At 44.9% G+C, this 26696-nt stretch overlaps 1 protein-coding gene across 7 annotated transcripts in view; it reads left to right on the top strand.

Annotated features, from left to right (window-relative positions):
• LOC139555982 (ryanodine receptor 3-like) overlaps window positions 1-26696 on the top strand; it is a 218236-nt gene that overhangs the window by 100747 nt on the left and 90793 nt on the right. For all 7 annotated transcript variants that reach the window (XR_011671046.1, XM_071369419.1, XM_071369416.1 and 4 more), the window contains 15 exons: window positions 1462-1543; window positions 1805-1964; window positions 5147-5339; window positions 7566-7782; window positions 7973-8077; window positions 17832-17935; window positions 19590-19673; window positions 20628-20787; window positions 21323-21467; window positions 21860-22065; window positions 22381-22555; window positions 23974-24182; window positions 24331-24494; window positions 24701-24901; window positions 25082-25247. Coding sequence is in view for 6 of the 7 variants with exons in the window: in XM_071369419.1 (XP_071225520.1) it covers window positions 1462-1543; window positions 1805-1964; window positions 5147-5339; window positions 7566-7782; window positions 7973-8077; window positions 17832-17935; window positions 19590-19673; window positions 20628-20787; window positions 21323-21467; window positions 21860-22065; window positions 22381-22555; window positions 23974-24182; window positions 24331-24494; window positions 24701-24901; window positions 25082-25247 (2371 nt within the window). In the remaining variant the exon portion in view is untranslated. The remainder of the gene's footprint in view (window positions 1-1461; window positions 1544-1804; window positions 1965-5146; window positions 5340-7565; window positions 7783-7972; window positions 8078-17831; window positions 17936-19589; window positions 19674-20627; window positions 20788-21322; window positions 21468-21859; window positions 22066-22380; window positions 22556-23973; window positions 24183-24330; window positions 24495-24700; window positions 24902-25081; window positions 25248-26696) is intronic.

The following is a 26696-nucleotide window of genomic DNA, read 5'->3' as shown; positions in this document are numbered from 1 at the left end:
CATCACTTGGGCCAAGCTTCCTGCCATCCAGGACATCTATACCAGGCAGTGTCAGAGGAAGGCCCTAAAAATTGTCAAAGACTCCAGCCACCCTAGTAATAGACTGTTCTCTCTGTTACCGCACGGCAAGTGGTACCGGACCGCCAAGTCTAGGTCCAAGAGGCTTCTTAACAGCTTCTACCCCCAAGCCATACGACTGAACATCTAATCAAATAGCTAGCCAGACTATATGCATTGCCGGTGCTCCCGCACCTTGACTCTGTACCTGCACCCCCTGTATATAGCTTCGCTATTGTTATTTTACTGCTGCTCTTTAATTATTTGTAACTTTTTTTTCTTATTCTTATTTTTTTAGGTATAATTTTTTTTAACTGCATTGTTGGTTAAGGGCTTATCAGTAAGCATTTCACTGTAAGGTCTACTACACCTGTTGGCGCATGTGACAAATAACATTTTATTTTATTTGGATTTGTTACGATGCACCGTAGAATTAGAACTAGAATCATTCTAATTCTATGATGTAATCATTGTAATTCTTAGGTGTTTTGATTCTAATTCTATGATGTAATCATTGTAATTCTTAGGTGTTTTGATTCTCATTCTATGATGTAATCATTGTAATTCTTAGGTGTTTTCATTCTAATTCTATGATGTAATCATTGTAATTCTTAGGTGTTTTCATTCTAATTCTATGATGTAATCATTGTAATTCTTAGGTGTTTTGATTCTAATTCTATGATGTAATCATTGTAATTCTTAGGTGTTTTGATTCTAATTCTATGATGTAATCATTGTAATTGTTAAGTGTTTTCATTCTAATTCTATGATGTAATCATTGTAATTCTTAGGTGTTTTGATTCTAATTCTATGATGTAATCATTGTAATTCTTAGGTGTTTTGATTCTAATTCTATGATGTAATCATTGTAATTCTTAGGTGTTTTGATTCTAATTCTATGATGTAATCATTGTAATTCTTAGGTGTTTTGATTCTAATTCTATGATGTAATCATTGTAATTGTTAAGTGTTTTCATTCTAATTCTATGATGTAATCATTGTAATTCTTAGGTGTTTTGATTCTAATTCTATGATGTAATCATTGTAATTCTTAGGTGTTTTGATTCTAATTCTATGATGTAATCATTGTAATTCTTAGGTGTTTTGATTCTAATTCTATGATGTAATCATTGTAATTCTTAGGTGTTTTCATTCTAATTCTATGATGGGGGGGGGGGGGGTAATTACATTAGTAATAAATTCACTCTTGATTTACAACTGCACCTGTCTTGCTATCCAAATCAGTGTGATTAAATATATCTCTTTTCTGACTGCAATATAATAAAACAAGGAATAGAAATATGAATCATGTATAATCTATCTGGCTGTCTCACTGTGATTGTAATTGTATACATACTTTTATGCCACTAAATGTATGACTCAAATGTGGATGTGTTTATCCAGTATGAGGCCCAACATCTTCCTAGGAGTGGCAGAGGGTTCAGCCCAGTATAAGAAGTGGTACTTTGAGCTGATGATCGACCAGGTGGATATTACTTTTCTTCACTTTCCTTTGCAAATGCGTTTTGATTATTGTGCTTTAAATAGTATTGCCAAGTAAAATATTTAAGATGTATTTTGTCACTTGTACAATGTCTATCTCTCTGTCTGTCTGTCTACCTGTCTCTCTCTCTCTCTCTCTCTCTCTCTCTCTCTCTCTCTCTCTCTCTCTCTCTCTCTCTCTCTCTCTCTCTCTCTCTCTCTCTCTCTCTGTCTGTCTACCTGTCTCTCTCTCGCTCTCTCTCAGGTGGACCACTATGTGACCAGTGAGCCAACTCACCTGCGTGTGGGATGGGCCTCCACTAAGGGTTACGCCCCCTACCCGGGGGCTGGAGAGGGCTGGGGGGGCAATGGGGTGGGGGATGACCTCTACTCATACAGCTTTGACGGACTCTACCTGTGGTCAGGTACGCCCTCTGAGGTTTTGTATGACTCTAATGTGTTCAGGTACACCCTCTGAGGTTCTGTATGACTCTAATGTGGTCAGGTACGCCCTCTGAGGTTCTGTATGACTCTAATGTGGTCAGGTACGCCCTCTGAGGTTCTGTATGACTCTAATGTGGTTAGGTACGCCCTCTGAGGTTCTGTATGACTCTAATGTGGTTAGGTACGCCCTCTGAGGTTCTGTATGACTCTAATGTGTTCAGGTACACCCTCTGAGGTTCTGTATGACTCTAATGTGTTCAGGTACACCCTCTGAGGTTCTGTATGACTCTAATGTGTTCAGGTACACCCTCTGAGGTTCTGTATGACTCTAATGTGGTTAGGTACGCCCTCTGAGGTTCTGTATGACTCTAATGTGTTCAGGTACACCCTCTGAGGTTCTGTATGACTCTAATGTGTTCAGGTACACCCTCTGAGGTTCTGTATGACTCTAATGTGGGCAGGTACGCCCTCTGAGGTTCTGTATGACTCTAATGTGTTCAGGTACACCCTCTGAGGTTCTGTATGACTCTAATGTGTTCAGGTACGCCCTCTGAGGTTCTGTATGACTCTAATGTGTTCAGGTACACCCTCTGAGGTTCTGTATGACTCTAATGTGTTCAGGTACACCCTCTGAGGTTCTGTATGACTCTAATGTGTTCAGGTACACCCTCTGAGGTTCTGTATGACTCTAATGTGGGCAGGTACGCCCTCTGAGGTTCTGTATGACTCTAATGTGGTTAGGTACGCCCTCTGAGGTTCTGTATGACTCTAATGTGGGCAGGTACACCCTCTGAGGTTCTGTATGACTCTAATGTGGGCAGGTACACCCTCTGAGGTTCTGTATGACTCTAATGTGGGCAGGTACGCCCTCTGAGGTTCTGTATGACTCTAATGTGGGCAGGTACGCCCTCTGAGGTTCTGTATGACTCTAATGTGGTTAGGTACGCCCTCTGAGGTTCTGTATGACTCTAATGTGGGCAGGTACACCCTCTGAGGTTCTGTATGACTCTAATGTGTTCAGGTACGCCCTCTGAGGTTCTGTATGACTCTAATGTGTTCAGGTACGCCCTCTGAGGTTCTGTATGACTCTAATGTGGGCAGGTACACCCTCTGAGGTTCTGTATGACTCTAATGTGGGCAGGTACGCCCTCTGAGGTTCTGTATGACTCTAATGTGGGCAGGTACGCCCTCTGAGGTTCTGTATGACTCTAATGTGGTTAGGTACGCCCTCTGAGGTTCTGTATGACTCTAATGTGGGCAGGTACACCCTCTGAGGTTCTGTATGACTCTAATGTGTTCAGGTACACCTTCTGAGGTTCTGTATGACTCTAATGTGTTCAGGTACGCCCTCTGAGGTTCTGTATGACTCTAATGTGGGCAGGTACGCCCTCTGAGGTTCTGTATGACTCTAATGTGGGCAGGTACGCCCTCTGAGGTTCTGTATGACTCTAATGTGGTTAGGTACGCCCTCTGAGGTTCTGTATGACTCTAATGTGGGCAGGTACACCCTCTGAGGTTCTGTATGACTCTAATGTGGTTAGGTACGCCCTCTGAGGTTCTGTATGACTCTAATGTGTTCAGGTACACCCTCTGAGGTTCTGTATGACTCTAATGTGTTCAGGTACACCCTCTGAGGTTCTGTATGACTCTAATGTGTTCAGGTACACCCTCTGAGGTTCTGTATGACTCTAATGTGGGCAGGTACGCCCTCTGAGGTTCTGTATGACTCTAATGTGGTTAGGTACGCCCTCTGAGGTTCTGTATGACTCTAATGTGGGCAGGTACACCCTCTGAGGTTCTGTATGACTCTAATGTGGGCAGGTACGCCCTCTGAGGTTCTGTATGACTCTAATGTGGGCAGGTACGCCCTCTGAGGTTCTGTATGACTCTAATGTGGGCAGGTACGCCCTCTGAGGTTCTGTATGACTCTAATGTGGGCAGGTACGCCCTCTGAGGTTCTGTATGACTCTAATGTGGGCAGGTACACCCTCTGAGGTTCTGTATGACTCTAATGTGGGCAGGTACGCCCTCTGAGGTTCTGTATGACTCTAATGTGGGCAGGTACGCCCTCTGAGGTTCTGTATGACTCTAATGTGGGCAGGTACGCCCTCTGAGGTTCATGGCATGTTGTCGCTTATACTGTATAAGTTCTCTGCCCTCGTGATGTGAAATACCACTGCTGTTTTGAGAGTTGGGCATTGAAATCCTGAGGTAATCGTTTGGTGGTCAAGAGCAAAGGAAAAGTAACAGTACATTAAAACCCTCAACCAACCTTTCCTCATCAGTCACCCTGTCCCTTGTCTAAATAGGCCCAGAACCCTCCCTCCCCCTGTTCCTTTCCATAGAACCCCACTCAGCTCTATGTTCTCCAAACATTTTGAACCCCATCTATCTATCTATCTATCTATCTATCTATCTATCTATCTATATATCTATCTATCTATCTATCTATCTATCTATCTATCCATCCATCCATCCTCCCTCTGCACTTCCTACCATTCTACACCTTACACTGCCCCTACTGTCCTCCATGACTTCCCTACTCCCTGTCTGAAGAGGCCCCAGACTCAGTCTGTCCTCCATGACTTCCCTACTCCCTGTCTGAAGAGGCCCCAGACTCAGTCTGTCCTCCATGACTTCCCTACTCCCTGTCTGAAGAGGCCCCAGACTCAGTCTGTCCTCCATGACTTCCCTACTCCCTGTCTGAAGAGGCCCCAGACTCAGTCTGTCCTCCATGACTTCCCTACTCCCTGTCTGAAGAGGCCCCAGACTCAGTCTGTCCTCCATGACTTTCCTACTCCCTGTCTGAAGAGGCCCCAGACTCAGTCTGTCCTCCATGACTTTCCTACTCCCTGTCTGAAGAGGCCCCAGACTCAGTCTGTCCTCCATGACTTCCCTACTCCCTGTCTGAAGAGGCCCCAGACTCAGTCTGTCCTCCATGACTTCCCTACTCCCTGTCTGAAGAGGCCCCAGACTCAGTCTGTCCTCCATGACTTCCCTACTCCCTGTCTGAAGAGGCCCCAGACTCAGTCTGTCCTCCATGACTTTCCTACTCCCTGTCTGTCTCTGGTTCACAGGAGGGAAACGGTGGTGGATATATACCATATATATATATATATATACCCCTCAATAACGAGCATCCATCCTCTCCTCCCCTCTCCAGGCCGTATCCCCCGGGCGGTGGCCTCCATCAACCAGCACCTGTTGAACAGTGATGACGTGGTGAGTTGTTGTCTGGACCTGGGCGCTCCCTCCATGTCCTTCAGGATCAATGGCCAGCCAGTACAGGGCATGTTTGAAGACTTCAACACCGACGGATTCTTCTTCCCCGTGGTCAGCTTCTCAGCCGGGGTCAAGTAAGTGGCCAGCACACATACACACCCAGGCAGACACACACACACACACACACACACACACACACACACACACACACACACACACACACACACACACACACACACACACACACACACACACACACACACACACACACTCACACACACGGACCCAGGCAGGCAGGCAGACACACACACACACATACACACACACACACACACACACACACACACACACACACACACACACACACACACACACACACACACACACACACACACAGACGCATACTTGTGGACACACACACAAACAGCTTCTCCGTAGGGGTCAACTAAGCGTCCAGCTAAGTTAATTAATGAATGATTAGGTACTGTAATAAGTTGAGAAGGCTGTGGAGTGGGGATGGTGGTTGTCAGTCGACAGATCTTTTAGAACAGCAGTAGGTGCAGGTAGCCTAGTGGTTTAGAGCGTTGGACTAGTAACCGAAAGGTTGCAAGATCGAATCCCCGAGCTGACAAGGTAAACATCTGTCGTTCTGCCCCTGAACAAGGCAGTTAACCTTTCACGAGTATCAATCCCGGATCCGGGAGCACCCCCCACCCCCCACACACTGATTAGCATAGCTAGCATAGCGTCACAAGTAACTTGTAGCATCTAAATATCATTAAATCACAAGTCCAAGACACCAGATGAAAGATACAGGTCTTGTGAATAAAGCCACCATTTCAGATTTTTTAAATGTTTTACAGGGAAGACACAATATGTAAATCTATTAGCTAACCACGTTAGCAAAGGAGAGGATTTTTTCACTCCCAACAGTTTTTCCCTGCGTCAGTAGCTATCACTAATTCGACTAAATAAAAATATATATAGCCACTAACCAAGAAACAAATTCATAAGATGACAGTCTGATAACATATTTATGGTATTGCATAGTTTTTTTTTGAAAATGTGCATTTTTCAGGTATAAATCACAGTTCTACATTGCAGCTGCATTCTGAAAAGGTGCCGACCCAGCCAGAATAATTACAGAGACCAACGTCATATAACTAATTACTCATTTTAAAACATTTCAGAAAAATACACAGCGTACAGATATTGAAAGCCCAACATCTGGTGAATCCAAACAATATTTCAGATTTATAAAATGTTTTATAACGAAAACAAAATGTAGCGCTAAATTAGCATAGCTATACCAGGCAGATTCGGCTGGGCGCCCACGGCAAGATCACATGCACAACAGATATGATATAACATCGTAAATTGGGTCTTACTATGGCTGCTCTTTCATCAGAATGTTGATCAAAGTGTCCATTGTCAAGATGAGTTGTTGGTTGCGTTCAGAGTCGTTCTTTTCCCACTCCATTTAGCACAGGTACCGGTGGAGTGGCACGTATTTCTCAAACGATACTAAAATCTAACAACTGAACACCGCAAAACTCCCTAAAAAATTCAAATAATCTGATTAAACTATATTGAAAAAACATACATTACGATGATCTGGTCACATGTATCAAACAAACTTCGACACAGAGATAATAATGGCCGCACAACACAAGAAAAACGTAGCTCTAATTCCATCCAATCGAGAACCGGAAGTTGTCGGTCATGCCAAAGATTTTGCTCTCATTTCACGTCAGTCCCAGATAGACAAGAAATTTTTCCTCTGACGTCCTCTAGACACCCAGAGGAAGGCCAGTGAGTTGTGTTTCGGGTCATAGGAGGCATGACCATATATAGGCAGAGCTTTGAAGCCAGCACAAAACATCTTGATTTTATGTTCTTGGTCATGGAAAGTGCTGTGAAATGACTTCTGAATCACTCAGAGAGAAAATTGAAACGGTTTTAGAAACTGGAGATTGTTTTCTTTCCAACGGTATTATTTATATGCATATAGTAAGAGCAATAATTAAAGAAGAGGCAGTTTAATCTGTTGAGCCATTTATGCTAATGCGAAAACAGCACCCCCTGTATTCTCAAGAACCCACTGTTCCTAGGCCATCATTGAAAAAAATTATTTGTTCTTAACTGACTTGCCTAGATAAATAAAATAAAAATACACAGTTTAGGTCAGGTGAATTGCTGAGCAATGGGACAATAAAGATTTTGGAATTTTGGATAGTGTAGCATAGACTCGAGTCTAGATGCTAGAGGTCAGAACATGGGTATGACGTAATATGACATCACATTATTGTGTCTGGGAAATTCCTCAAATCTCTAACTTCCTGCTTTCCTCTTCCCCTCAGGGTGCGTTTCCTGTTGGGTGGTCGTCATGGTGACTTTAAGTTCCTGCCCCCAGCGGGTTATTCCCCGTGTTACGAGGCGCTACTCCCCAAGGAGAAGATGAGGGTGGAGGCTGTGAAGGAGTACAAGAGGGATCATGGAGGGGTCAGGGACCTACTGGGGACAACACAGATCCTCTCCCAGGCCTCATTCATCCCCACACCTGTAGACACCAGCCAGGTATTATACACCTGGACACCTGTAAACAGTCCGTCAGCCAGTCAGTCTGTCAGCCAGTCAGTCTGTCTGTCAGCCAATTGATCTCTCTCTCTCTCTCTCTCTCTCTCTCTCTCTCTCTCTCTCTCTCTCTCTCTCTCTCTCTCTCTCTCTCTCTCTCTCTCTCTCTCTCTCTCTCTCTCTCTCCTTCCAGATTGTTCTGCCTCCTCACCTGGACAATGTGCGAGACAGACTTGCAGAGAACATCCATGAACTGTGGGGCATGAACAAGATTGAACTGGGCTGGTCCTATGGCAAGGTAGGTACTATGCCTTAAGTTTGATCTCACCTCTGTTTTGGCTTATATGCCAATCTACGGTAGGTGCAATACCTCAGCATGGTCTCTAGGGCAGCGATATACAAACCATTGTCACCTCATCTGTTTCCATTTTGCTATGAAATTTGTTTGGGACTAATTGTGTTGCTGTCCTGAGGCTCTGTGGTGTCTGATTGTGTTTGTGAACAGAGCCCCAGGACCAGCTTGCTTAGGGTACTCTTTTCCAGGGTAATCTCTCTGTAGGTGATGGCTTTGTTATGGAAGGTTTGGGAATCGCTTCCTTTTAGGTGGTTGTAGAATTTAACGTCTCTTTCTGGATGTTGATAATTAGCAGGTATCAGACTAAATGAAGCGGGCCAGCCACCACCAGCCTGAGGAGAGACACATGGAACGAGGAGTGAATACGGTAATCGGGGGGAGCTGTAACCTGTAACTCACCTCGTACAGTCTCCTCATGACTTTAAATGGCCCCACAAACCGCGGACCCAGCTTCTGGCAGGGCAGGCGGAGGGGCAGGTTTAGGGTCGAGAGCCAGACCCTGTACCGGGGCGAACACCAGGGCCTCACTGCGGTGACGGTCTGCGCCGGCTTTCTTGCGCAGGACGGCGCGCTGAAGGTGAACATGGGCGGTGTCCCATGTTTCCTCCGCGCGCCGGAACCAGTCGTCCACCGCAGGAGCCTCGGTCTGACTCTGATGCCAAGGAGCCAGAACCGGCTGATACCCCAGTACGCACTGGAAGGGGGAGAGGTTAGTGGAGGAGTGGCGGAGCGAGTTCTGGGCCATCTCTGCCCAGGGCACGAACGCTGCCCACTCCCCCAGCCGGTCCTGGCAATAAGACCTCAGAAACCTACCCACATCCTGGTTTACTCTCTCCACCTGCCTGTTACTCTCGGGGTGAAAACCCGAGGTAAGGCTGATCGAGACCCCCAGACGTTCCATGAATGCCCTCCAGACCCTCGAAGTGAACTGGGGACTCCGATCAGACACTATGTCTTCAGGCACCCCGTAGTGCCGGAAGACGTGTGAAAACAAGGCCTCCGCAGTCTGTAGGGCCGTAGGGAGAACGGGCAGGAGGAGACGGCAGGACTTAGAGAAACGATCCACAACAACCAGGATCGTGGTGTTTCCCTGTGATGGGGGAAGATCGGTCAGGAAATCGATCGACAGGTGTGACCATGGCCGCTGTGGAACGGGTAAAGGGTGTAGCATACCTCTGGGCAGGTGCCTAGAAGCCTTACACTGGGCGCACACCGAGCAGGAGGAAACATAAACCCTCACGTCCTTAGCCAAAGTGGGCCACCAGTACTTCCCACTCAGACAGCGCACCGCCCGACCAATGCCTGGATGACTAGAGGAGGGTGACGTGTGGGCCCAATAGATCAGCCGGTCACGGACAGCAGACGGAACGTACAGACACCCATCGGGACGCTGGAGGGGAGCGGGCTCTGCAAGCCAATGTCTCCACGCCTTCAAAGCCTTGACGACAGCCAACAACTCCCGGTCCCCGACGTCATAGTTTCGCTCCGCCGGGCTGAGCTTCCTCGAGAAGAAGGCACAGGGGCTGAGCTTCGGTGGCGTACCCGAGCGCTGAGAGAGAACGGCTCCTCTCCCAGCCTCGGACATGTCCACCTCCACTATGAATGCCAAAAAGGGATCCGGATGGGCCAGCACGGGAGCCGAGGTAAACAGAGCCCTCAGGTGACCAAAGGCCCTGTCCGCCTCAGCCGACCACTGCAAACGTACCGGTCCCCCTTCAGCAGTGAGGTAATGGGAGCCGCTACCTGACCAAAACCCCGGATAATCCTCCGGTAGTAATTGGCAAACCCTAGAAACCGCTGCACCTCCTTTACCGTGGTTGGAGTCGGCCAATTACGCACGGCTGAGATGCGGTCACTCTCCTGCGGTACCCTAGGAAGGAGACGTTGGAAGAACAGACATTTCTCAGCCTTGAAATACAGGTCATGCTCCAACAGTCGAACAAGCACCTTGCGCACTAGGGACACATGCTTGGCGCATGTAGCGGAGTATATCAGAATGTCATCAATATACACCACTACACCCTGCCCTTGCAGGTCCCTGAAAAACTCATCTACAAAGGATTGGAAGACTGATGGAGCATTCATTAACCCGTACGGCATGACGATGTACTCATAATGCCCTGAGGTCGTACTGAATGCCGTCTTCCACTCGTCTCCCTCCCGGATACGCACCAGGTTGTAAGCACTCCTGAGATCAAGTTTGGTGAAGAAGCGCGCCCCGTGCATTGACTCAATCGCCGTGGCGATAAGAGGTAGCGGGTAACTGTACCTCACAGTGATCTGATTTAAGCCTCGATAGTCAATACACGGGCGCAGACCTCCCTCCTTCTTCTTCACAAAAAAGAAACTCGAGGAGGCGGGGGAAGTGGAGGATCGAATGTACCCCTGACGCAGGGATTTGGAGACATATGTTTCCATAGCCACCGTCTCCGCCTGTGACAGAGGATACACGTGACTCCTGGGAAGTGCAGCGTCTACCAGGAGATTTATCGCACAATCCCCCCGTCGATGGGGTGGTAATTGAGTCGCCTTCTTTTTGGAGAAGGCGAGAGCCAAATCGGCATATTCGGGGGGAATGCGCACGGTGGAGACCTGGTCTGGACTCTCCACCGTAGTAGCACCTATGGAAACCCCTAAACACCTCCCCGAGCACTCTCGCGACCACCCCGTGAGAGCCTCCCGTTGCCATGAAACAGTGGGGTCATGACAAGCTAACCAGGGTAGGCCTAGCACTACGGGAAACGCAGGAGAGTCAATGAGAAAGAGACTGATTCTCTCCGTGTGACCCCCCTGCGTCACCATGCCCAGAGGAGCGGTGGCCTCCCTAATCAACCCTGGTCGACTATCTAAGGCGTGAACTGGGAAGGGCATATCCACAGGAACGATGGGGATCCCTAAACTATGGGCAAATGATCTGTCAATAAAATTCCAGCCGCGCCTGAATCGACGAGCGCCTTATGCTGGGAATGCGGGGAAAACTCAGGAAAAGTAACGAACAAAAACATGTGTGCAACAGAGGGCTCTGGGTGAGAATGGTGCCTTCTCACCTGGGGTGACGCCAGAGTGCCCTGCTTGCTGCCTCGGCCCCCAGAGGAACCTACCCGGCACCGACTGGCAATGTGACGTCTGCGGCCACAGATGTGGCACGAGACGGATCCTCCTCCGGTCTCCCTGAGCGCAGCACCTCCCAGCTCCATTAGGCATCAGAGCGGAGGTGCTGGGGGATGGAACCAACAGACCCCGCTCTGGACGTCCGCAGGTAGCCAGCAGGTTATCCAGCCAAATGGACGGGTCCACCAGCTGGTCGAAGGTGAGGGTGGTGTCCCTGCAGGCCAACTCTCGACGGACGTCCTCATGCAAACTGCAGCGATAGTGGTCGATCAGGGCCCTGTCGTTCCATCCCGCTCCAGAGGCCAGGGTCCGAAAGTCCAAAGCGAACTCCTGTGTGCTCCTCGTCCACTGCCGCAGGTGGAAAAGACGTTCACTCGTCGCTCAGAAATAACATTGTAAACATTCACTTACCTTTGATGATCTTCATCAGAATGCACTCCCAGGAATCCCAGTTCCACAATAAATGTTTGTTTTGTTCGATAATGTCCATCATTTATGTCCAAATTCCTCCTTGTTGTTCTAGCATTCAGTACACTTTCCAAACTCACGACGCGCGGGCAAGTCCAGCAGAAAGTACGGACGAAAAGTTTAAAAAGTAATATTACAGTCCGTAAAAACATGACAAACTAAGTTTTGAATCAATCTTTAGATTTACATCTTTAGGATGTTTTTAACATAATTCTTCAATAATGTTCCAACCGGAGAATTCCTTTGCCTTCAGAAGTGCATGGAACAGAGCTCTCTCTCACATGAACGCGCATGGTCAGCGCATGTTCAGGTCATGGTAGACCTTACTCAATCCCCTCTCATTCGGCCCCACTTCACAGTACAAGCATCAGACAAGGTTCTAAAGATTGTTGACATCTAGTGGAAGCATTAGGAAGTGCAACATTACCAATATCCCACTGTATCTTCAATAGGAGCTGAGTTGAAAATCGACCAACCTCAGATTTCCCACTTCCTGGTTGGATTTCTTCTCAGGTTTTTGCCTGCCATATGAGTTCTGTTATACTCACAGACATCATTAAAACAGTTTTAGGAACTTCAGAGTGTTTTCTATTCAAATCTACTAATAATATGCATATTCCAGCTTTTATGGCTTTGTAGCAGGCCGTTTACTCTGGGCATGCTTTTCATCCGGGCGTGAAAATACTGCCCCCTACCCCAAAGAAGTTAATAGTTGATTCTAAGATTTGTATTTGCTGTTTGTTCTTTGTTATAGAGCCAAAAAGATTGGAGAAGTGGTTTATCCATGCAACTCTGTTTTGGATAGTTAACTCTTCATATTTTGGGATAGTTAACTCTTCGTGTTGTTGGTTTAGTGCGTTCCAGATTTTCCCAGAAGTGGTTAGATTCTATGGATTCTTCAATTACATTGAGATGATTTCTGACGTGCTGATCCTTATTTTTCCGTAGTGTATTTCTGTATTGTTTAGTGATACACCTTACTGAAGGCGTAGACACAGGTTTTCTGGGTCTCTATGTTTTTGTTGAATAGTAGTCTGATCTGGTGGGGGGGGGGGGGGGGGGGGGGGGTATATAGGGTGTGGCCAGGGTTTGTTTGGGGTGGTCAGCTGGTTGGGGTGTGGCTGGTGAAGCTGTTGTCTGGGTGTAAGTCCTCTTGGCATGGATTCTCTCGGTGCAGATCTTTCGGATTGGGGGAGGGTCTTGCTGGTCTGGGCGGGGTGTCTGTTGCTCTGTTGTTCCTGTGTGAGTTGCTCGGGCTGTGGTTGAGGGTGACTCTCTCTCTCTCTCCATCTCTCTCCTTTCCTCCCATCCTCTCTAACTGCATCAGTTACAGTGGTTATTAGCAAGCTGAGAACACAAGCTGTAGCTCTTTGTACAGGAATGGTTATCACAGAATCATTTCCTCCCATGCCCTGGAATATGTTAATGAGAGAGAGAGAGGGGGGAGAGCCACACAGAGAAACAGAAAGGGAGAGCCACACAGAGAAACAGAAAGGGAGAGCCACACAGAGAAACAGAAAGGGAGAGCCACACAGAGAGAAACAGAAAGGGAGAGCCACACAGAGAAACAGAAAGGGAGAGCCACACAGAGAAACAGAAAGGGAGAGCCACACAGAGAAACAGAAAGGGAGAGCCACACAGAGAAACAGAAAGGGAGAGCCACACAGAGAAACAGAAAGGGAGAGCCACACAGAGAAACAGAAAGGGAGAGCTATACAGAGAAACAGAAAGGGAGAGCCACACAGAGAAACAGAAAGGGAGAGCCACACAGAGAAACAGAAAGGGAGAGCCACACAGAGAAACAGAAAGGGAGAGCCACACAGAGAAACAGAAAGGGAGAGCCACACAGAGAAACAGAAAGGGAGAGCCACACAGAGAAACAGAAAGGGAGAGCTACACACAGAAACAGAAAGGGAGAGCCACACAGAGAAACAGAAAGGGAGAGCCACACAGAGAAACAGAAAGGGAGAGTCACACAGAGAAACAGAAAGGGAGAGCCACACAGAGAAACAGAAAGGGAGAGTCACACAGAGAAACAGAAAGGGAGAGCTACACAGAGAAACAGAAAGGGAGAGCCACACAGAGAAACAGAAAGGGAGAGCCACACAGAGAAACAGAAAGGGAGAGACACACAGAGAAACAGAAAGGGAGAGACACACAGAGAAACAGAAAGGGAGAGCTACACAGAGAAACAGAAAGGGAGAGCTACACAGAGAAACAGAAAGGGGGAGCCACACACAGAAACAGAAAGGGAGAGACACACAGAGAAACAGAAAGGGAGAGCCACACAGAGAAACAGAAAGGGAGAGCCACACAGAGAAACAGAAAGGGAGAGCTACACAGAGAAACAGAAAGGGAGAGCTACACAGAGAAACAGAAAGGGAGAGCCACACAGAGAAACAGAAAGGGAGAGCCACACAGAGAAACAGAAAGGGAGAGCCACACAGAGAAACAGAAAGGGAGAGCCACACAGAGAAACAGAAAGGGAGAGCCACACAGAGAAACAGAAAGGGAGAGCCACACAGAGAAACAGAAAGGGAGAGCCACACAGAAACAGAAAGGGAGAGCCACACAGAGAAACAGAAAGGGAGAGCCACACAGAGAAACAGAAAGGGAGAGCCACACAGAGAAACAGAAAGGGAGAGCCACACAGAGAAACAGAAAGGGAGAGCCACACAGAGAAACAGAAAGGGAGAGCCACACAGAGAAACAGAAAGGGAGAGCCACACAGAGAAACAGAAAGGGAGAGCCACACAGAAACAGAAAGGGAGAGCCACACAGAGAAACAGAAAGGGAGAGCCACACAGAGAAACAGAAAGGGAGAGCCACACAGAGAAACAGAAAGGGAGAGCCACACAGAGAAACAGAAAGGGAGAGCCACACAGAGAAACAGAAAGGGAGAGACACACAGATAAACAGAAAGGGAGAGCCACACAGAGAAACAGAAAGGGAGCGCCACACAGAGAAAGAGAGAGAGAGCCTTCCAAGAACACGACAGCCCAAATGAATGATGCTGTGACTCAGAGGAGCCTCATTACTCAGGGGGCTTGGACCTTCTCATTCATTAAGGACAATATGTAGGAAGCATAGCTGTTCGCCTGGTTAATTTTTATTTAACAAGCCCTCATTAGCTCGACAGTGACATTGGTTTGTTTCCAAATGGCACCCTATCCCTAATTTAGTGCAACACTTTTGATTAGGGCTCTGGTCAAAAGTAGTGTACTATGTAGGGAAAAGGGTGCCATAGGACTCTGGTCAAAAGGAGTGCACTATGTAGGGAATAGGGTGTCATAGGTCTCTGGTCAAAAGTAGTGCACTATATAGGGAATAGGGTGCCATAGGGCTCTGGTCAAAAGTAGTGCACAATGTAGGGAATAGGGTGCCATTTGGGATGAAACCCATGTTGGGGACAAGGGACAGATACTTGGCAGGATGATGAGAATATAATAAATGTGATGATACACTTAGAATTTGGTACATTTATCATCTCCGAGTAGAGCAGAACAGACTAAAGTACATCATCTTTCTGTTGGAATTATCTCCTCTGCAACCTCCTACCATCCTTTATTGTCAGCTGAAGCCAGATACTCACACACACACTCACACACACACATGCACGCACGCACGTACGCACGCACGCACGCACACACACACACACACACACACACACACACACACACACACACACACACACACACACACACACACACACACACACACACACACACACACACACACACACACACACACACACACACACACACACACACACACACAAATATCAAATATTTAGGTCTAACTTAATCTTTGCCATCCACTCTGAAACTAACTGCAGCTCTTTGTTAAGTGTTGCAGGGATTTCACTCGCTGTAGTAGCTGACGTGTATATTGTTGAGTCATCCGCATACATAGACACACCTGCTTTACTCATAGCTAGTGGCATGTCATTGGTAAAGATTTTAAAAAGTAAGGGGCCTAGACAGCTGCCCTGGGGAATGCCTGATTCTACCTGGATTATGTTGGTGAGGCTTCCATTAAAGAACACCCTCTGTGTTCTGTTAGACAGGTAACTCTTTATCTACAATATAGCAGGGGGTGTAAAGCCATCAGACATACGTGGTTAGACAATCATACAGTAAAGTTCCAGACCTGTGGTCAAAAAGTATTCTTAATGGGCCAAAAGAATAGTTCCCAAACTTGAAACCCCGCCCATCTGGCACTCCAGACCATAGAATTAAGAATTAGAATACTAGAATGGACATGAACCTTCTTATGATGGTATAAAGGTCAGACATTTTAGTCAGATAGTTGGTCAACCATGGTTTGCCAGTGCTGTGATAAGATATTGTGTAAAATAATGAATTTGAAGATGTTATCTATACTGTATTTGTGTTACCTAGCTAGCCAGCCAGTTTTAGAGGAATGATTCCATTAATTTGTCAAATTAACTGCCAATATGCCAACATTTCATTCAAACAGTGCATTCAATCCACAGCCATACACTGGCTGAAATCAGTTGATGATAGGACTTACACAAGTTGTAAATGCAACATGTACTGATATTGTATCATATAATAGCACTAAGGATAAAAGTATTTGAATAATTTAAAATAGTACATGAACACAGGTATGAGTGGCTCCTCCGCTACATTTAACAGATTCTCTCGTTTAATTACAATAGACTGGCCCGAGGTAATTACAATTAGACTGGCCCGAGGTAATTACAATTACACTGGCCCGAGGTAATTACAATTAGACTGGCCCGAGGTAATTACAATTAGGCTGGCCCGAGGTAATTACAATTAGACTGGCCTCAGGTAATTACAATTAGACTGGCCCGAGGTAATTACAATTAGACTAGCCTGAGGTAATTACAATTACACTGGCCCAAGGTATTTACAATTAGACTGGCCCGAGGTAATTACAATTTGACTGGCCCGAGGTAATTACAATTAGACTGGCCCGAGGTAATTACAATTAGACTGGCCCGAGGTCATTACAATTAGACTGGCCCGAGGTAATTACAATTAGACTGGCCCGAGGTAATTTCAATTAGACTGGGCTCAGGTAATTACAATTAGACTTGGCTGAGGTAATTACAATTAGACTTGGCTGAGGTAATTACAATTAGACTGGCCTGAGGTAATTACAATTAGACTGGCCTGATGTAATTACAATTAGACTGGCCTGAGGTAATTACAATTAGACTGGCCTGAGGTAATTACAATTAGACTGGCCTGAGGTAATTACAATTAGACTGGCCTGATGTAATTACAATTAGACTGGCCTGAGGTAATTACAATTAGACTGGCCTGAGGTAATTACAATTAGACTGGCCCGAGGTAATTACAATTAGACTGGCCCGAGGTAATTACAATTAGACTGGCCTGAGGTAATTACAATTAGACTTGGCTGAGGTAATTACAATTAGACTTGGCTGAGGTAATTACAATTAGACTTGGCTGAGGTAATTACAATTAGACTGGCCTGAGGTAATTACAATTAGACTTGGCTGAGGTAATTACAATTAGACTGGCCTGAGGTAATTACAATTAGACTGGCCTGAGGTAATTACAATTAGACTGGCATGAGGTAATTACAATTAGACTGGCCTGAGGTAATTACAATTAGACTGGCATGAGGTAATTACAATTAAACTGGCCTGAGATAATTACAATTAGACTGGCCCGAGGTAATTACAATTAGACTGGCCCGAGGTAATTACAAATAGACTGGCCCGAGGTAATTACAATTAGACTGGCCTGAGGTAACCTAGCGAAATACACAGTGCAAATGTGTTGAAGTTTTCTTTGAAAAATGCTGATTCAGTTAACGGGTTTGTTTGGAACTTCATTCTCCCGTGTTGAACTGTTGTAGTCTACATTGTCAGTAACACATTTGATAGTGTATCGTGATTGGATCATTTAAGTTTCCATTTGTTACACATTAATCTCAGCACCCAGAGCTAATGTTTTATCTGTCACAACAGACTACTGTTTGATAGACTAGCTACGCAGTGAATAATTTAAGTCTTTGTCAACCGGTCTGTCAACAGTTGCAAATCGGTGTGTGCATCCAGACGTGGACCCTGCTAAATTGCCTCTCCTCTCTCCCTCAGGTTCGAGACGACAACAAGAGGCAGCACCCTTGCCTGGTGGATTTCACCAAGCTGCCTGAAACAGAGAGTAACTATAACCTGCAGATGTCTAGTGAAACTCTCAAGTGAGTAGCTAGGCTAAGATCGTAAAAACACGTATACATACTGTATCACATGACTCATTCCATCCAATTACACTGAAAAGAGCAGCCACCAATGACAACCAAACTGACATCTCAGTATCTCCAATAAAATGATCTACCTCTTCCACACGCGGTGATTGATAGCCATGTTTGATATAAGAGGATGTTTCATACTTGGCTAACTAATTGACAGATAGGCTATTTAATTGAGGCTCTTCGTACCAGGAAGTGTCTTTAGAAGGAGTGCCTGTGTGTCGATTCTGTGCATGTGTAACGGATGTGAAATGGTTCGCGCCCGGGTCGAGGGCGAGGGGACGGACTAAAGTTAAACTGTTACACATGGGGAAGATGGCGACTCACTGTTTAGGTGGAATACTGGGGCTCTGAGCTGAGAGCTTCTCAAGGTCTCTTTAAATCAATACTCACTCGGGAGATCTAACTCATCAAATGCAACTAGCTACTTTAATATTGGCCTCATACAGCCCACATGCAGTTCATGTGAATCAGTATTTGGGGAATTCTTTACTAACTGAAAGGTGCAGCTGCAGCACTCACACATAAGCAATAGTAACATAGGCGGTGAGTTTCAAGTTTTTTGGGGGAAAGCTAATTTTCACCATATAAAATACACCTTTATAATGAAGCATTACGTGCGTCATCGCATTTTTTCAGACTTACATAAGAAGGCTTATTATTCTGGATCATCATAATTTAGGTTGATAATAAAAAAAAAAGCAATCACTTTTCACCAACAACAATAAAAAGACAGCGCTAATGTAGTGGCGTAGAGTAGACCTGTCGGCTATAGACCATATCAGATACGTTTCTGTCTGTCCTCGGACAGGAAAAAATATGGCAATTCTATTACACCTTTATAAGACTGGAGACATTGGCAGAATCTTATTTAATAGCCTACAGACAACAGTTACATGGTAGCCAACTCTGCTGATACTAACAAAACAAGGATTTGTATATACAGCGCCTTCGGAAAGTATTCAGACCCTTTGACTTTTTACACATTTTGTTACGTTACAGCCTTATTCTAAGATAGATTAAATAGATTTTCCTCATCAACATAATATCCCATAATGACAAAGTGAAAACAGCTAATGATCACTGTTTCTGTTATACAGTAGTGGCCTATTTTGAATGGTTGTATAGTAGTAGGCAAATTAGACTATATAATTTTGGCAATTTAATTTAATTTACTTTAGGGGAGGCTTCTGAATAGTAAAGTTACTGATGCTTTTTTTTGCAAATAGTTGTTTTTATTGCATCACATCAAAGACATTACAATCAATAAAAAAATTAAAAAAATAAAGTTAGTGGTGCTGATCTCATGAAACAGTTTCATAGTGTATAAGTGGAATAGAAGAGTGTCAGGTGAGTGCAGGTGCTCTGCTGTGTATTGATTAATACACGTGGCCAAAGTGTCTGTCTGCTAAGGGTCCCCAAAAAATGGCTACATTTAAAAAACATGATGGGAAAAATATAATAGAAGTTTCAAGTTTTATTAGTCGTATGTACAGGATACACATGTTACACACTGTCCAATGAAATGCTTAATTGCACGTAACAAAGCATAACGGTGAGATTTTAACTCGTGTATTGTTGTCTCTTTCTCTCTGTGTGTCAGGACCCTGTTGGCACTGGGATGTCATGTGACACAGACTAACATTAACGCTGAGGAAGATCTGAAGAAAGTCAAACTGCCCAAAGAGTAAGTCATGTGGTTTCTACTAGTAGACCTATCTATTGTAGCAATGTGAGAGAAATAATGATGAATTCATTAGGAAATCAGAGGGAGTCTGTCTTGTGGTTTGAGACACTTCAACTACAGTTCTACAGCTCTACAGTTCTACAGCTCGACTGTTCTACAGTTCTACAGTTCTACAGCTCTACAGTTCTACAGCTCTACAGCTCTACAGCTCTACAGCTCTACAGTTCTACAGTTCTACAGTTCTACAGCTCGACTGTTCTACAGTTCTACAGTTCTACAGCTCTACAGTTCTACAGCTCTACAGCTCTACAGCTCTACAGTTCTACAGCTCTACAGTTCTACAGCTCGACTGTTCTACAGTTCTACAGTTCTACAGCTCTACAGTTCTACAGCTCTACAGCTCTACAGCTCTACAGTTCTACAGTTCTACAGTTCTACAGCTCGACTGTTCTACAGTTCTACAGTTCTACAGCTCTACAGTTCTACAGTTCTACAGCTCTACAGTTCTACAGTTCTACAGTTCTACAGTTCTACAGCTCTACAGTTCTACAGTTCTACAGCTCTACAGCTCTACAGTTCTACAGCTCTACAGTTCTACAGCTCTACAGCTCTACAGTTCTAGAGTTCTACAGTTTTACAGCTCTACTGTTCTACAGTTCTACAGTTCTACAGCTCTACAGTTCTACAGCTCTACAGTTCTACAGCTCTACAGTTCTACAGTTCTACAGTTCTACAGCTCTACAGTTCTACAGCTCTACAGCTCTACAGTTCTACAGTTCTACATCTCTACAGTTCTACAGCTCTACAGTTCTACATCTCTATAGTTCTACAGTTCTACAGTTCTACAGCTCTACAGTTCTACATCTCTACAATTCTACAGTTCTACAGCTCTACAGCTTTACAACTTGATATTTCTGTGTGATGTCTAACGGGTATATGTTTTGATATTTTCAGCTATGTGATGTCTAACGGGTACAAGCCAACGCCACTGCAGCTTTCTGAGGTGAAACTGACGGCTGGTCAGGAGGTTCTGGTCGATAAACTGGCGGAGAACGCTCACAACGTGTGGGCCAAGGACAGGGTCAAACAAGGATGGACGTACGGCATCCAGCAGGTAACGTGCTCCCTCTCTCCCTTTATCTGTCAAATCTTAAGTGCACAATCAATACAATTAAGCAATAAGGCCCGAGGGGGTGTGGTATATGGCCAAAATACCAGGGCTGTTCTTACGCACGACATAACGCGGAGTGCCTGGATACAGCTCTTAGCCGTGGTATATTGACCATATACTACAAGTCCCTGAGGTGTCTTATTGTTATTATAAACTGGTTATCAACGTAATTAGAGCTGTAAAAATAAGTGTTTTGTCATACCCGTGGTATATGGTCTGATACACCACGGCTGTCAGCCAATTAGCATTCAGGGCTCCAACCACCCAGTTTATAAATAACATTATAAACCAATGTCTTTGTCCAATTCTTTAATCTACCAGACATGTTGGAGTGTGATTAGGCATCAGATTAACAGATGAGCTTTGACTATATAAATCTCATGCATTTATACGTCATCGAACAGACCATTATTTAACAAGACAAAGCCAGTCTAGTGAAGCACAGGGGTCTGATGCATGTCGTTAATTATCTCTGTAGGATGTGAAGAGCAGGCGTAACCCTCGCCTGGTGCCTTACGCTCTGCTAGACGAGAGAACCAAGAAGTCTAACAGAGACAGTCTGAGGGAGGCCATCAGGACCCTGGTGGGATACGGCTATGACATCGACCCCCCAGACCAAGAGGGTGAGGACATTAGCAATTTAATGGTCAAATAACTGTAGTACTGAACTGTACAGTGCTGTAGTAGCGATCTAATTGTCACTTTACACTGATGTTACATTGTCGGAGCTATCATTAAAGACACTTTTCCAGTATCCTTCAACTCATTTATTAGCAAGCAAACAGGTACATGTCTCCCTTACCTCCCTTACCTCACCCATAATATCAGATAACATCTTGCCACTGCCCACCTGAATAGTTAGTGTGGAGGCTAGATGGACTGCAATAGATATGGTCCTTCAGGACGGATTCAATCAATCTTTCAGAGTACTAAGATATCTCTCTAGCTAGGCCCAAAGATACCCTACAGTTGTCATGGTTTTGGGATGGGTTGAATATCTCCTCTGTGTCCCCAGCCTGTCATATCGTGGAGAGGCAGAGCATTGAGACGATCCGGTTCTTCCGCGTAGAGCAGACGTATGCGGTGAAGACAGGGAAGTGGTACTTTGAGTTTGAGGCCCTGACCGGAGGGGACATGAGGGTTGGCTGGGCTAGACCAGGCTGTAGGTCAGACTTTGACCTGGGCATGGACGACCAGGCCTACGTCTTCGATGGATACAAGGTAAACAAACAACGCTTTTTTATCTTTAAATCATGTTTGTTTTTTTCTTACCTTTTTCTAATCTTATCTTGACTCTCTTTTGATACGGTTTGAAGTGTATTATCATGTACGTATAGGTCTAGCCTACTCATTCTGCATTCAGCAATGAGATATTGTTGCCAAACAAGCCAACAACAAGTTGGCTAAATCAGAAAGAAATGACACGCCATGCACCTAGGCAAAGGACTGTACACTTGGTTGTACGCTTGATCAACTTTACATTTCCGGGGTGGTTATTACATTAGGGTTAGTAATACGTGTTGTTTGTTCCCCCAGGGTCGTCGGATGCACATGGGGGCACGTTTCTTCGGCCAGTCATGGAACAAAGGAGACGTGGTGGGCTGCATGATCAACATGGAGGACAAGTCTATGGTCTTCACCCTCAACGGAGAACTTATCATCACTAACAAGGGATCCGAGCTCTGCTTCGTCGACTTCGAGACAGAGGATGGTGAGTTTCTTTTTCCTTTCTCGGTCTCTTGTTGGAAGACTGTAGTCTGTAGTGGGTACTCTATGGTGTCCTGTGTGGCTCAGTTGGTAGCGCATGGTGCTTGCCACACCCAGAGTCACTTAGAAATGTCCCTGTTTTTGAAAGAAAAGATCTTCGGTTTCTTGGAAATTTCTCGCAGAAAAGCACTTTCTTCTGGAACTCGTCAGTCTATTCTTGTTCTCAGGAATAGCCTTCATTTCTCAGAACAATAATAGACTGACGAGTTCCAGAAGAAAGTTCTTTGTTTCTGGCCATTTTGAGCCTGTAATCGAACCCACAAATGCTGATGCTCCAGATACTCAACTAGTCTAAAGAAGGCCATTTTTATTGCTTCTTTGATCAGAACAATAGTTTTCAGCTGTGCTAACATAATTTGCGAAGGGTTTTCTAATGATCGATTAGCCTTTTAAAATGATAAACTAGGATTAGCTAACACAACGTGCCATTGTAACACAGGAGTGATGGTTGCTGATAATGGGCCTCTGTACTCTGTATTCCATAAAACAATCATCCGTTTCCAGCTACAATACTCATTTACAACATTAACAATGTCTACACTGTATTTCTGATCAATTTGATGTTATTTTAATGGACAAAAAATGTGCTTTTCTTTCAAAAACAAGGACATTTGTAAGTGGCCCCAAACTTTTGAACAGTAGTGTATGTCAGTCACCCTGGATAAGAGTGTCTGCTACAGTGTTAATGTCTCCTTTTCTCTCTAGAAAGATCGGGAGGAGGTTCATCCTTCCTTAGCTAACTTTATGTACTGGTTTATACATACAGTACGTTTGCTTTGCATCATGTAATGCACATTGCTATTTATTCAGATGTGTTTTATGTGTTCAAGATGTTCTTCACCAGAAATGATCTCTTCAGGTTTTGGATCTCTTAGAGATTGGAGACGCAGAGATTTAAACACATACAGCTAAACATAAAGCAGCAAAGTATTGGGGGAAATCAGTCATTTCAATTAGCCTGCAAAAATGAACCTGTTGTTGTTGGAAGACAAGCACAATCACTCAGTTTAAATCATATCGATTGTTGTGTTCCAAATTAAGCTTTTTCTCCAAAGTTCTAGGGGAGTGCAGTGTAACTGAGTGTTTTGCAAATAATGGGTGTTTTTGCACCCACTGATGGATTGGAGTTCATTGCTTTTGGGTTGTGGTTTAAGACTAGTTTCTTTCCAGACTCATACGTTAAACTTTTACCTCTGACCTCTCCCCTCTCCAGGCTTCATCCCAGTGTGTTGTTTTGCCAAGTCCCAGAATGACCTTATAACTTCTAACCTCTCCCCTCTCCAGGCTTCATCCCAGTGTGTTGTTTTGCCAAGTCCCAGAATGACCTTATAACTTCTAACCTCTAACCTCTCCCCTCTCCAGGCTTCATCCCAGTGTGTTGTCTGGCCCAGGCTGAGATTGGCCGTATGAACCTGGGGAAGGACGCCAGCACCTTTAAGTACTACACCATGTGTGGCCTGCAGGAGGGCTTCGAACCCTTCGCTGTCAACATGAACCGTGAGGTCACCATGTGGTTCAGCAAACGCCTGCCTACCTTCGTCAACATCCCCAAGGACCACAACCACATCGAGGTACCGTTTCAGTATTAAGGGGCCTGGTTACCCAGGGGCCTAATGTTGAGCAATAATCCACTAAAGCCTGACATCTTAAAGGAAATTGTTCTATTCCTGGTTCTGAGTGCTAATCATTCTCCTCTCCATCTGATTGTACTGGCCCCAGGTGACAAGGATAGATGGGACAGTGGACAATCCTCCGTGTCTGAAGGTGACCCACAAGACATTTGGGACCCAGCAGAGCAACAGTGACATGCTGTACTGCAGATTGAGCATGCCTGTAGAGCTCCACGCTCCTCATGTCAATCCTGAGGAGTCTCAGAAACTCAGGTCAGAAACAATGTAGAAACACTGAGGTAGAAACATACACATATTGCTTTCAACCAAGGCTTTAGATATTCCATTTTTACTATTGGAAGACAATAAACATCAGTCAGTCAGTCAATCAATATTATAGTATTTTATACATTCATTTAATGTGACGCGGAACACGATAAGTTAACGCTGATCTTACCTGGTGATTTTCCTTTTTGCAGTCAGCCCCCAAAGGGAGATGATTACGGCAGCATCACCACATACTATCACTCAGTGAGAGTGTTTGCTGGCCAGGACCCGGCGTCAGTGTGGGTTGGCTGGGTAACCCCTGACTACCATTACCATAGCAAACACTTCAGCCTCAACAAGACACGCACGGTTACCGTAACCCTGGGAGACGAGAGGGGACGAGTCCACGAGAGGCAAGTTCTAGCTTTTTGCTGACATTTAACTGAAGTGATGACATCATTCATTCATTCATTCACATACTCACTAACTCACTAACTCACTCACTCGATCACTCACATGGTCACTCTCTCGATCACTCATTCACTCCGTCCCTCCCTGTTTTAACTCTCTCCCACCCTGTCTGTCCATTCCAGTGTTCGGAGGAGTAACTGCTACATGGTGTGTGCTGGAGATGTTGTCGGCTCCTCCCACTCCTCATCCCGGTCTAACATCGACCTGGAGATTGGCTGTTTCGTTGACCTAGCAACAGGCTTTCTCTCCTTCACAGCCAATGGCAAGGAGCTGGCCACAACCTACGAGGTAAACCTAATACATTCAATATATATTGTAGATTACATTACAGAAGGTGGGCCTACTGCATTCACCATATATATTACAGTACAGAAGGTAGACATACTGCATTCACCATATATATTATAGTACAGTAGGTAGACCTACTGCATTCACCATATAGATTACAGTACAGTAGGTAGACCTACTGCATTCACCATATAGATTACAGTACTGTAGGTAGTCCTACTGCATTCACCATATAGATTACAGTACAGTAGGTAGGTCTACTGCATTCACCATATAGATTACAGTACAGTAGGTAGGCCTAGTCTACTGCATCCAATACAGTACAGTACAGAAGGTAGACCTACTGCATTCACCATATATATTACAGTACAGTAGGTAGACCTACTGCATTCACCATATATATTACAGTACAGTAGGTAGACCTACTGCATTCACCATATAGATTACAGTACTGTAGGTAGGCCTACTGCATTCACCATATATATTACAGTACAGATGGTTGACCTACTGCATTCACCATATATATTATAGTACAGTAGGTAGGCCTAGTATACTGCATCCAATACAGTACAGTACAGAAGGTAGACCTACTGCATTCACCATATAGATTACAGTACTGTAGGTTGGTCTACTGCATTCACCATATTGATTACAGTACTGTAGGTTGGTCTACTGCATTCACCATATAGATTACAGTACAGTAGGTAGACCTACTGCATTCACCATATTGATTACAGTACTGTAGGTAGGCCTACTGCATTCACCGTATATATTACAGTACAGATGGTTGACCTACTGCATTCACCATATAGATTACAGTACAGTAGGTAGGTCTACTGCATTCACCATATATATTATAGTACAGTAGGTCGACGTACTGCATTCACCATATAGATTACAGTACAGTAGGTAGGCCTACTGCATTCACCATATATATTACAGTACAGTAGGTAGGCCTAGTCTACTGCATCCAATACAGTACAGAAGGTAGACCTACTGCATTCACCATATAGATTACAGTACTGTAGGTATGCCTACTGCATTCACCATATATATTACAGTACAGATGGTTGACCTACTGCATTCACCTTATATATTTTAGTATAGTAGGTAGACCTACTGCATTCACCATATAGATTACAGTACAGTAGGTAGACCTACTGCATTCACCATATAGATTACAGTAGGTAGGCCTAGTCTACTGCATCCAATACAGTACAGAAGGTAGACCTACTGCATTCACCATATAGATTACAGTACAGTAGGTAGACCTACTGCATTCACCATATAGATTACAGTAGATTAGGTAGGCCTACTGCATTCACCATATATATTACAGTACAGCAGGTAGTCCTACTGCATTCACCATATAGATTACAGTACAGTAGGTAGACCTACTGCATTCACCATATATATTACAGTACAGCATGGTAGGCCTACTGCATTCAC

Source organism: Salvelinus alpinus, chromosome 27, assembly GCF_045679555.1.
Source record: "Salvelinus alpinus chromosome 27, SLU_Salpinus.1, whole genome shotgun sequence".
NCBI classification, from domain to species: domain Eukaryota; kingdom Metazoa; phylum Chordata; class Actinopteri; order Salmoniformes; family Salmonidae; genus Salvelinus; species Salvelinus alpinus.
Note: the sequence above shows the minus strand (reverse complement) of the source record. Positions and strands in the feature narration are given on the sequence as shown.